This window comes from Aptenodytes forsteri, unplaced genomic scaffold, assembly GCF_000699145.1.
Source record: "Aptenodytes forsteri isolate BGI_AS27 unplaced genomic scaffold, ASM69914v1 Scaffold72, whole genome shotgun sequence".
Classification (NCBI taxonomy): Eukaryota; Metazoa; Chordata; class Aves; order Sphenisciformes; family Spheniscidae; genus Aptenodytes; species Aptenodytes forsteri.
In genome coordinates this window covers 3,768,001-3,781,331 of record NW_008796193.1, presented here as the reverse complement: position 1 = coordinate 3,781,331, position 13,331 = coordinate 3,768,001, and the positions used below count along the sequence as shown (strand labels likewise).

Here is a 13,331-nt window from a genome sequence, read left to right as displayed (position 1 = left end):
TATATATATATATCTTTTTTTTTTTTAATTGTTTTCCAGGCTATTCTGGAATTTTGGAAGCAGCCACACAGCACCATCAAATTTTTACCTATTAACAGGCTTGAATCAATACACATCCACAAAAAGTGCACGTTTAAACAGCTTTGCTGCTTGTTGCTTCTGACACGTTCTTTTTCTTGGCTATTCTAAACACACTGTCATCTTAGCAGCATGAATCAAAATTATCAGCTGTTCCCAGATTGCTTTTAATTCTCACCCCAATTACCTGTATGGCCATGTTAGTCAGGTATCAATCAATAAATCCCCAAATAATTCAAGAAGAAACAGAGAAGGTAAATATAAAGCAGCAGCTATGATTAGAAGCTTATAAATATCAAGTGGAAGCTTATTTTAGGGCTTTGTTCAGTGAGTTGGATTTATCAGGAGGTGGGACAACTGATGCTTATTTGCATGGTCTCCTGTTACGGACTTTTTCACAGTTTGGGGGAAGACTCCATCATTTGCTGTTCCCAGCTTTAAGACGCTTTCTGGCTGACAGACTGGACGTGCCGTAGCCCTGACTTCACTGATTTTCTTGGCATTTTAAGAGCGCTCACCACACTCTTCTGCTGGAGCACAGCAGACTACTCCAAGAGAAAAAATGAGACAAACACAAAGGTTGCAGGAAACCCTTAAACTACAGATTTTTAAATTAAATCTAGATTATTTTAAAAGTGATCATCCAGGCTGACTCAGTGCCCACTGAAGCTATATTGCAGTTTAGCTGTTAAGACTATACTTTATTCCAGGTCTTTCATACAGGCGCTTCCACATACCTCATGTATTCCAGCACAGACTAGAGTAAAAAAAATTTGATAAACATAAATAAGACTATTAAAGGTCGTATAAGCTGATGGACAAGAAATAATTAGGAAGTCTAATGCAGTGATTCATTTTCTTGGATTAAAGCATTCCCAAATATAGCTAATTCTAAAGACCCCGAAGCACACCTACAAATCCTCATTCCTTACCATGCCAGCAGCATTTTTTCCCCCTTCAGCTATCGATTAAGTTACTTTTCATGAGTATTTATTTCAGTTGCATCTCACAAGTACACAGCCAAATAAATATACACAACACACAGATAAAGTAAAACCTATGTTGTATGCATAAATTCACACGAGAGATTTCAAAGTGCGCTACATTATAAATACCCTAGAAGTGCCGGGTATAAGCTTGCTTACTACCTAGCAGTTTGTTCAGCCAGTTGCAGTTGTAGCTGTCAGTAAAAAGACAAGCAGAGAAGAGAAAGGCTGAAAGGTATAATGATTCATAACAAGTTATTGAGTTAAATTTAGGTAGAACTGGCTATCTGCAGAATGGCTTGTGATAAATGAGATTTGATTAGATGAATGACCTAATGTTTTATTGTAAAGTTTCAATTTTTTAAATGATAAGCCTCTGAAAACACTGAAGAAAATTATTCCAAAAGTAGCCAGATTTATTTAACCACTAATTCCAATGGCTAAGATTAAGCAATTTCTTTTCAAATTTCTTCCATTTCAACTAATCATACTTCCATTGAACTTTCACGTAAACAAACTTGTTTTTTTCAGCAATCATCTCTAAGCTTTCTAATAAGTTTACTACATTTACCTACGAGATGCAAAGTAGTGGTACCTAGTAGTCAGGTTTTGGTTATAGCTCAATTGTCCGTAAGGATTTTTGTCAAGTGCCAAGATGCCTGTATGAAAAGCAAAATAAAACCAAGAACTTGACCATAAAATGCATTTCGGTTTCCAATACATAAAAAGAGAATGATGCTGCATCTACCAAGGAGTAGTCATGAAAGATGGGGAGGCAACCGGTTCATCTTACAAAACAAATATAGTATAGCAAGCTCAACATTTATATTTAAGTTCACACTGTATTAACACTGTCTTTATGTGTGGGTGGCAGTGTTTTTTGGCATAGTTACTAGATCCATATACAGGCGGTCGTTAAGCCGGAAAGGTGCAATAAAAAGGAATTAAAAAGAAATAAAACTGTCTTTACCATGTGGGTCTTGTTCATTTGACTTTGGGCTGCTTCTTGCCCTGCGCTCCGGTTTCTTTACTGCTGGAGCCCCCCCGCCGCCGCCACCTCCGCTGCTTGCTCCATTGTGGCTCTTTGCATAACCATTATATACAGTTGTGCAGCTGCCTATATGGCTTTTGTAGATGGATGAAGGAGGACTATTCAGACGGTTTTGGCGATCAATCTGCCTGTCTTTGAGTTTTTTGTGCTGTGGTTTGCTGTACTGATCTTCCCTGGTAATATAGCTGGACATCCCATATAGTGGTATGATTTCTGAAATGAAAGAATTCACTCACGTTAACTCAGAATAACAAAATAACTAAATTTTCTTCAGAAAACCAAATTCCTGACCATCCCTAAATGAAACGATGCCAGATTTTCCTGGAGGTGGGTTTTACACCAAACCAAGGGGTTTTTTCTTAAAAAAGCTTTTCTGCAGGACTGATCCATTTTTGGTATTATATTAAGTGTGCTCATTTGCTCTTTGAGACTTTATAACTCTTTGGATGAGCACATATGAACAAGTAAAATACAGCAATTAGGGTGACAGTTCTTCCCCTTCTTTTCAGCCTTTGTGTTTTGGGGACACAGATTTCAAGGAAAAATCCAGGGAGACTGATATTTAGGAAAAAGCCTTCCTAAGTTCACAGCAATTTAGCAGTTTTTCCCCCAGGGCCCGACTGGACAGAATAAGCTGAGATGCCCTGGTTTCAGGCTGCCATCACTGATTACATGCAATTTAATTTCTCAGTATAAATATAGACTTTACAATCGTGTCAACTGTGCCTGCCTAAGGAGAGAAGCACGGCATGAAGTGGAAGCTTTGGATAAGTAAAACTGTCTGAAAAAAGCTTGAGAAATATCATAAATATCATATGCATACTTCAGATATACTTCATTAAATACAGTCCCCACTTCCCCCCTCCAAGAATGACTATCTCTAACCTAAGGCAGGTCAGCTTGCAGGAATCGGAATATTTTCTGCTTTTCCCTATAGTTCAAACCTCCTTTTTGTGCTCCACTTCGAGTCTGAAGCTTGAACAAATTCATGCCCAAAACAACAGTTTTGCCTTTGTTAGCAAAATAAAAATTGATACTTGATATATTCTTCACATTTTTTTTCTACATCCATTCAGAAGTTATCATACAAACCTCTGAAGCAAACAAGCGTCCTATCCAGCTGTTGGAAGCCTTGTTTGTAAGTTGAGATTGCCATGTATACTGTATTATAATTTTCCAAGTTGTTTCAACTAGCCAGATTTTCTTTCTTTGATATTTCACTGTGTCTTGGCCTTCATCTTTCCTTATCTAGCTACATGATCATATTTGTATTCTCACAGCAACTAACTGCCTAAAAACAGCATGCTACAAATAAATGCAATTTTTGTTTAAAGTATAACCCATTGTACAGCAGATGGGAAACAGTAGATTAATGCTCATGAGGACAATATGCACCACTTCAATTATTTCAGTGTTACGGGTATAGGTCATTCCAGTAAAGCAACCAAGGATTTTTTTTTTTTTATTTTATTTTTTTTTTTAAGTTGAATCTTCTTCTTGGTATCTCCAGGCTACAGAAATATTCAACATCTACTTAACTAGCAGCTCTATGTTCACTTCGCGCACTACCACGTTTGCATGCAAGACTTTGTCAAGCAATCTGATGAACTGTCCTGTTCCCTTTTCAAGAGAAAAGTCCCTCCCCTACGGATCTGGCCGGCTACACCATCCTGCTGGTTTCCTGAGCTTCCTACTTCCTCCCCCCAGTACAATGAAGTTAAATGTCAGCTGTAACGGTCCATTCCTCACTAGAAAATGAGGTCTGTGGGTCAACAGAAACTTCAAGAGGTAGCATCAGTAGATACCTCCCCTCTCTCTTTCTGCCTCTTCCTTCCCACTCCAGCAGAACCTCACTTCTGGTGATACGGCTTAAGCATATTCTTTAGAAAGGGTCTTAACTTCAGGTAGTTCAGCAGTAATGAAAAACCATGAATCCTGAACTGATTTCCATGCTAAACATCTCAAGTAGCTTTGACAATTACTTTTTTGGTTAACGCCCTCTTTCAGATTACACAAAGACTTATCTCCAGGGTGGCAGAGACACAACAGGGCAGAGTTCAGACAGAAATATGCTCCTTTCACTCCTTTTCTTGCAATTATTTACTCATGGCCTGATTAGGGTTGCCATGCTACCCTTCGGTATCGGACAATGCTTTTCAGTGACTTGCTGCACAGTCTCAACCAGAATAACAATCAGAAAGTGCCTGTTATTTCTTGGAAAACCACGGCTGGGGGGCAAAAGGCACATTACAGCGGACAGGAAGTGGCATTCGGCTTTTCCCACTGGAAATGACTGCGGCAGGCCGCGCCCGGATCCAGCCCTCCATATCCATCCTCATTCCCAAGCCAGGACTGACACATTTTGTCTCTTGGTTTTCTGTACAACGCTGCATCGTGACGCAGCAAGAGCAACCGGCATGACTCATGTCCCTAGTCTGGAGCATGGGATGAGGCATTTTTTCCCACTGTTATTTACAAATTAAGTTAAAATTGATTTTGTTTCTGCAACCTAGTGTTGCAACACAGGATCGTCCTAAATTGCTGCACTCTGGATGGCTACACCTCCTGACGCTTTCCTGCTCCGGATGTTAATGAAGGACGCTCCATCCATGTGGGCAAAGCCACTCTACAAGTTCTCCAATTAATTTCCGCTCTTGGTTCCACTAGTCCTTAAAACGTGCTGAACACAGGTGTGAAATGCCAGTACCTTCCTTCCAGCTCACCTTGTTCTCCATATATTGTAGGGGGAAGATGATGCTGTGGGAAAAACTGTGGTGGCATGTCCCCAGGTCCAGTGACAGGAGGATAAAAAGCTGTATGAGAGTTGTGAATAAAATGGGGATGGTGCGTCAGGTATGGAGGTAAGTGATGGGTTGGAGAGATGGCCGAAGGATAGCTAGGAGGATAACACTCTGGAGACTGGGGGGTAACCACTACCCTCCGAACGCCGGTATTGTCTTCTATCACCTGGAAGGGAAGGCAGGGAAATGAGCACGTTATGCAGCATCTGAACCAAATATATTTTTAAAACAGCACTGTTTACAGTTTGTTCTCCCATCAGCAAATGGTTGGTCCTTAGGTTTATTCATGAACACATTTCTAAAATTAATATCAGCAGAAGTAATCATAGTGGTGATGTGGCTTCTCCTGGAGACTCAGATAGCCACACTAATCACTGGGAGACTTACTGCTGCTCGTGATAACTATGTGGGTAAGAGACAAAATAAATAACCTGTATTTAGGGAGTAAAACAATTGAAAAAGGAACACAAAGCACCAAAATAAGAGTACCCATTGGGACCAACCTTACATTCTGCCCATAAAATTTCTATCACTGATTTTGACAGCACTGAGTGAGTACGGAGTTAGTACCACCTGGAAATTAGCTGGCACTGCTATTGCAGAGGGGCTGCATGTGTGCACAGAGACAGGTACTCTGCAGGAACCCGTTCTATTGACACACATTTTCAGAAGAATTGCTCTGTTCACAATGGGTATCTGTTCAAGACAAATCATAGGGCAGAAGGTTTTTTCTGCTACAGAGCTGGTCTATACGTCCGTGCAAATCAGCTCTGGAATATGCATAACTTGGCCCCAAATGCCAAAGTCAAAGCATGTAAAAACAGATGTAGGAAGGTGGAAATGTGCTTAGGCTGAAAAAAGTTTTTCAGCTTATAGTTTTTCCAGACCTATATTTCTGGAGAACAGTCAATCAGCCAATTTTCAGTCCAGACTTCGGATCCAAGCTTTTCTTGAAGCTTATTCAAAAACCTTCTGCCATTTTTGGAACTTAAAAATACAGCCGCATAAGAACAATTACTATCCCTTTGATTCTGTACATTGACGTGCATAAGGTAGAAAAGCATGAAGGAAGCATAATTTAGTTTCATACAAACAGGCTGGTAAAAACCTGATTTTTTTCTAAACTGACTGATGACACACAGATGGAATAATATATGTGATGAATGTGTTGTATGAGATAAGTGGATGTACATCAAGGGCACCTGCCATAAGATGCTGTCACTCTCAGCTGATTGCCACCACCATTAGCTGGAGTTATCTACCCCCCGTAGCAGCACCAGCAGAAAAGACTCTGCTACGGATCCCCACACTCCAGTGACTCTTGTCACATCACAGTGTCTTAGCCCAAACCACAAAGAAAAATTTGTTTATGCTGATATACCCTGAAGTGAAGCAACGGCATGGGCACACAGTTGTTTCTGCTGACTCCACTGCAGTGATGAGCCCTGTCTAAGAGACGATGCCCACAGCCATGAGTGGTAATGCTCCAGCAAACACAAGTCCGTGCCTCAGGCATCAGCTGAACAAGTTATTACAGGGTAAAATTTAACCAGTATTAGCTGACCCAGTTCTTTCCCTAGGCTGTGTGTCCTAAAGTTATATGAATTTACGCCTGTTAGCTACGGGCTGCGACCACGGACACGGAAAATTTCTGTGGGTTGGTTGGCCTCCTACAGAAGAAAATTTTCTATAGAAAGTTAATTCACTCACTTGTAATTGATGTTTTACATTAAAAAAAAGTGTTGCTTGCTATGCTGAGTAACCAGAATAGGAATTGTTTAGCTTAATATACCTGATCCTAACCTCTAGATTTACAACCTCAGCTAGCAATTTGTCATCTGCTAGCTTTAAATGTCAAAGACTTTACGGAGTCCTCAAAAGACAGCTGAACCTCAGAGATTTAGGCTATCACATCAGTGTAACTGCTGCATTTTCAGGCCTTCCATCTCTGCTACTGGTTCTACTCAACCTCCACAGCATCTCTTATCCTGGTGCCAGGTCTGATCCTCTTCTCCAGGTTTTGGAGCGCAGGTAAAATCCTTGTTCATTTAGCACATATTTGATAAACAGAACTACTTATTTAGGACTGTGTACAGAAATGCTGGACTTAACTCTCTCAGATTTGGATCATGCTCTAATTTGAGATAGCAAGTTCCTACATCTTGATGTGAAAAGTTTCTGTTATGGCTTTAACTAGTCCAAGCCTCAAAGACAACTTTAGTCTTCCAGGTGGGTATAAGCTCTTATTTGTGCATCTAGACCAGACTACCTGTGTATTTGGTGCCCTAGTGAAAGATGAATATGTTAAATAACAGATTTAGACAGAAAGCTTGTACTCTGTAGCAGCACGCAATGTAAACAGATATTTAAAATTATTAGGATTTCTCTTCCTGAACTATCTTCTAGAGAGCCGGGAGGAAAGCTCAGAGTTCCTTCAAAGACTTTTTTGATGAAATTATCCTGCTAGATGAAACTATAAAATACCATCAGTAGTGAGAAAAGCCAGAGATCAGGGGATGAGCCAGCCTTCCAAATGACTTCCGTCAAAAAGCTAAGAGACTAATATTAATATATTTTATTTGTTTCCTTCCAGGCCACAAATGCTGACAAATACTGTTACTTCATTTGCACATGTTCCAAATGAATGCAGAAACACAGGGGACCTTGCAAAAAAATACTTTATTTCCCTATGCTACAGGGCATTTTCTCACTAAACTAGGAATTACAGATTTCTAAGTAAATTTCTGAAGCTGCACATACAATCTTTAAATATGATACTCTGTCCTTAACAGATCATAAAATTGGTAATCCAATGTATTATATATTATATGCATTAAGTAGCTATAAAACCAGCACAGGTTAAGACTGTAAATATTTACAGTTATTATCTTGATTTGTAAAACTTGCAGTGGGTAGATATAGTAGTGCCATTCTGGGAGATGACACTCTTTCATTTCATCAGACAGAGGAAATTAGTTTTGATCCATTAATGTAAATCGTGTAACTTAGCAGAGAGGTTAAACTTCGCTATTTAAAGAAGAAATCCGCAATTCTTTGTATCTGCTTAAAACCGTTTGTCATGAAGATCATAAATTCATCAGGAAACACACTGCCTGCTAAATTGTCTCTACTTCAGTGCCCAGAAGCGATGAAACCCTAAACCCTGTTGAGGTCTCTAGATGCAACTGGAGTATTAAAAGTAATTGCTATTACTAATTTTAGCAGTTTATACTTACAGAAAACAAGTATCTCTGGTCATTTGGCACCTAGAGATAAACTTTCATTATTTTGTGTTTTTCAAACAGTTACTAGGTAAATCGTCTTTTGCTGTTATTTTTTGTGCTTGCTGGTGTAATTGGCATGCTGCCTCAATAACAATATTATTATAGCATAGTTCTGTGTTTTTTTCCATATTTTAGGGAGCTTAATTGCTGAGTGAGGTAGATAGATGATGTTTCAGGAGAATCTGGATGAACATTACTCATACACAATAAAATTGCCTCCCCCATCGGTTGCCACATTTTGAGAATACCATTTTAAATGTTGTTTGTTTTACATTAAAGATATTACTGTAGTAATGAAAACTCAATCTAACTAGAGATAATTCACATATTCAAAGTACATCACTACTCCATGTTCTCTTATTTTTCTCCACTGAAATTTAATACTACACCCCTGGGAAAAAGACATGCATGTTAATTTTGCACAGGTAAACTGTACCTATATTTTGTGAGTTCCAGTTAAAGGAATACAATCACTCTTATTCCGTAACACACACACGTTTACTAAATGGGTACAATATGGTAATATGGAATTAATTTCCATTTGCTTTCAAAAAATTTTTCTTCTTTCACTTAAACTTAGCATGCTAGATTCAGCAAAGACATCTGGAGCATGGCCACTGGGTGGACCACGACCAATACTTTGGGAATTTCATAAACTAATTTGAAACTTCATTCATAAATCAATCTGTACCAGAAAACAGTACAGAATGAGCTCATCCGCAAGGAACTTGGATGTCAACATTTTATTTATTCACTTGATTTATTAAGGATGCCAATCCAAGTTCATACCAGCCCTGGCAAGTTTGCATCACTATCTTTGCCGTCCATCACGTACAAACACCAGACTAAATCTGTACCTTGAACCTGGAAAATAGACAGATGAACATCTATAATGCTGGCAAGAACGTTGCGGTATTTCAAATCTAGAATGATACAGATCTTCAGGACCAACGCTCACGAACTTAAAAGGATCGTCCTTTTATGGCTTGCTTCATGTGAGTGTGAGATCTGTATAACCTTCCTTGTGTTCAGAGCATTGGGGAGGATCATCCTGTTAAAGGATGACTCAATCGATCACAGTCTACAAAACACACAGAGAAGCTCTGTGACCAGTAAGCCATACAAAAACAGAGTCTGTGGCTAAAAGCTTATGCTAGCCAAGCATGACTTTGGAGAACACCTCTCTTAGGATAGAGGATGTACCCAAGACCAAAATCCTGATTCCCAAGGATGTGATGGATTTTCTACCACTTTAAGTGTCATTTAAAGATTTTCCTCTTTCTAGAAGTTACACTCTAATTCTGTCAAATGCTATGTGCTTGATGCAGGAATACTGAACTGCAGGACCATGGCTTGAGTTGCATAGTTCAGACTACATGACCCCAACGTTACCTCCTGACAAAAGGAGTCTTATTAGCTCTATGCATACTTCATGCTCCAACCAGTAAATCAGTCCTTTAGCCTTAAAATATCTGTGGCAGAGACCACATATTAACAACTCTGTAAATAAAATCAAAAGTGAAGTTTCATGCCAAATTTTCACGTCCAACTACACATGAGTAATTCCTTAAATTCCAGTGGAATCACTCCAGATTTATTTCAGAGAGAGCAGTCCTCAGCCAATAGCCCTAAGCAAACAAGTTCATGACCGTGCTTTTTGATATTTCCATTGTTCTAGTTCTTCTCATAAGAACACCCCAAATCCTCCTTTCCCTCCTCCCAAACATACACTATGACAAGCAGAAAAAACAACCCATGAGGATGCCCCCAAATTTAATAGCTTGGCACCCAAATCATGACCTTTAATCTTCAGATTATGCTGACACCAGGGAGCCAGAGTGCTCTGGGAGCCAGGAGGAGGCATTGGGCCACAGACCCCAAGGGCACATAGCCTCTGGTGGCCATCCCAGCAGAGGGCATGGTCCCAGCCTGCTCCGCGGGACTCGTGGCAGGGAAGCAGCTCAATCCACAGCTCAGAACTGGAATGGGCATTAACAGCTTGTGACCGGCTCCTGACAAGTCGTAGGAGCTGCTCCCTTCTTCTCCTTCAACGTCCAACAGTTGCAACCAAAACTGTTGACTTCGCAAGCATTTAATATAAATTTCTCTACCATGCCACCTTCCACAACTAACTTTCACAATAGCAATATTGTCCACCAAGAGCACAGCAAGGAACTTTTTTTCTCTTTTATATTTAACTAACCCTTAACCAACAAAGAATTGCGGAGACATGAACTCTGATCTGATAGTTCATATCTGCCATGATATGAACTTCTTTGAAAAGAAAATGCAAAATAACTGGCTGTATTGAACCAGTCTTTGAAAGTAAAACCATAGCATGAAAGATCTGAACTGGTGGTGTGTATTTGTTTTCTATTATTTCCCTGGATTTTTTCCGACCCTGGCTAAGCCTCATCATTGGGAACATCTCCTTAACATCAACAAACCCAGCTGCTAGTCACGACTACTAATATGGTCCTTGAAGACTAGAAACAGCGTCTAACTACTTTTCCTCTGCTTCCACTGGAGCTGATCTTGCAGGGCACGCAACCTCCTGTCAATTTTTTGCTGATCATTTTCACAATACCAAAGAGGTAACGAAGCATCATTTTAATCCAGGGTTGCGATCGCTAGATAACTAATGTAATATTTAAGGCTAATACTCACAGCTCCAACAGGCTTGGCATAACAAAATGGAAAAAAGATTTCATGCCTTTTTTAATAGCCACCGTTACTTCTCCGCAGAGGTATCTGCTTTCTGCCTGACTCTTAGGTGTACACTTTGGGGACAAATCAAACAAAAAAGCAAATATGTTTTTTCATATCTCAGAATGCATTAATTTGCTTTATGGCCTTTCCCTTGCCATTCTAAATTTAAGTTGTGTTCTCACTGTTTATCATAAAGTAAGAGTTTTTAACTATGAGACAACAGACAAAAGCAAGAGCACATAAGGCAGGGACATTTATTACAGTAAGAACTAATTTGATTACTACACACTTCCAACTACTAATTAATATGAAGCAGCCTGAAAGGCAAGAGGCTCGCTCGTCACACAGCAGAACACAAATTCTGCTGCCGAAAAGCACTGAATACAGAGTTTTCCCCTAAAACTTTACAACGTATTTCCAGCTCCTTGGAAAAATTTCTTCAGAAGAGGGTTTTGGGTTTGGGTTTTAGTTTGTGGGTTTTTTTTTTGTTAAGAAGCTACTTAAAGGCTTCTTTAGTGGAATTACTATGGTGCCCCACAAAAAGCATTAAAGAGGAACTGTACTTCTCAGTACAGGGGCTGAGAAGTATAAATATTTTAATAATAAAAAGGTGTTAAAGTTATTTCAAAGAAGGAGTAAATCTTTAAAAAATTCCTCTGCGTGGTATGGGTCAGTTTATTAAATTAGGTGAGCACATGAAGAATATTAAACAGCACTGCAAATGCTCTCTCAAAGCGCATCCCAACCATCCACCTTGGGATGCTTGAGGAAAAGGAGGAAGCTGGACCACCCTGCCGTGCCCTCTCTCCTCGCCTAGCTAACAATGTCCCCAGTACTTGAGGCATGTTTTCACTCTGTTCAGAAGTTAAAATACCACAGAGCGATTGCAGTATTTTGTGGGATTTAAGCATGACGCCATCCACAATTTTTTAGAATTACACAGGCTCACATGTTTCCTGGGGAGGGGAAGGGATTCCAGGACATCATCTATTTCCTGCTTAACAAGATGCCAAAATATATGCATCAAGAGTTCTTATGCTGTTCATCAAGGATATTTGAAATACTTTGTATACTTTTAATGAAGCTTTCAGTCCAGCCCAGGTCTCAATGAAAGTGGTGAAATTACTGGATTTATTGTATTGTTCACAGCTATTCTGCCTTACATCAACCTTTCTTTTTTTTCCTTTTTCTTTTTTTCTTCCTTACTTCAGAAAGAGTCTAAGCTTTGCAGAAGATGGAAGGAACACTAACAATCTGATAATCTTAGTGGTTATTTACACAGAAGAGCAGTAGCTGTTCAAGAGTTCCAAAACCTAACAGCTTTGTGAAAAGCTTTTTCCATTTTTTCCATAAATAGATAATTAAATCACATTTATTCTTGAAAACAAAACAAAACCCCAGTTCTTGATATGCTGCAGGATTTCTTCTGGGAAGATACTGAGGATCAAAAGCATATTTTATAGCTACAGTGGCTCCTTCTCCCAATTCCACCAGTCTCCTACCCCTTCTGACTGTCACAGTGGAACTTAAGGCATCATCTAACAACGTGGACTTCTCTCCCTCTCACAAAGGGAGATGCTCAATCTGTATGCACAGCTTTTGCTAGTGTTAAAAAACCCCTACAAACTGGTATACATATCAGTGTGTGAAGGTGCACATGCATGCTCACTTGTGCAAACGTGTGTGTACTGTCAGTAAAGGAGTATGAAAATGTGTATTACCATTTTCATTAATATTTCTAAATTAAGCTTCAACCAAGTAGACTTCTCTATATGGATCAATGCTATTGCTTTTATATACATTTCAATTCTTCAAGAAGCATACCTGTGAGATATAACCGGGAGGCACATGAATAGGGGGAATGGATCCATTGGGTGACATCATGGGAACCTCTGCTGGTCCTAACAGAAAAAGAGAAATAAGATATTAGTTCTTTCAGTTAAAAAAAATTGCACAATTGCTTAGAAAAGGCTAAAAATAGCTTTATTTTTGAAGCCTGCAATAACAAAATGAGCAGCTCCACTAATTTCTGGTATATGGAAAATGCCTTGTGCCATCATTCTGAGAATAAGATCATTGTTCAATGACTTTACCATATATTCCATTAAAATAATATTTTCATCATAGAACAGCTAAAACATAGACTTTATATTACCCACTGATCAACTTATACAGCATTAAGCAGTAACACAATATGACCTTTAGCAGCCCACAATTCCTGTATTGAAATCTGGTTAAGTTATTCTTGTCAAAGACATGGGAGCAGAGAACAAAGCAGAAACTGTGCAGCCTGGAATTAGGCAGCTCCCAAGGAAAGCGTCCAATTGTAGCAAAAAAACCCCACATATGTGAAAAACTATCTATCTATTTAAGAATGCACAAAGACCAAATTCATTATCTCAGCTATTCAGACTAACCTTGG

The 13,331-nt window shown here is 39.3% G+C and overlaps 1 protein-coding gene across 1 annotated transcript in view; it reads right to left on the bottom strand.

The window, feature by feature from the left end:
• FNDC3B (fibronectin type III domain containing 3B) overlaps nt 1-12,814 on the bottom strand; it is a gene marked incomplete at its 5' end in the record, with an annotated part of 118,472 nt that extends 105,658 nt beyond the window's left edge. The window contains 3 exons of the mRNA XM_009288120.1: nt 2,035-2,328; nt 4,839-5,082; nt 12,734-12,814. Of these exons, the coding sequence (XP_009286395.1) occupies nt 2,035-2,328; nt 4,839-5,082; nt 12,734-12,814 (619 nt within the window). The remainder of the gene's footprint in view (nt 1-2,034; nt 2,329-4,838; nt 5,083-12,733) is intronic.
• Between the last annotated feature and the right edge of the window lie 517 nt (nt 12,815-13,331).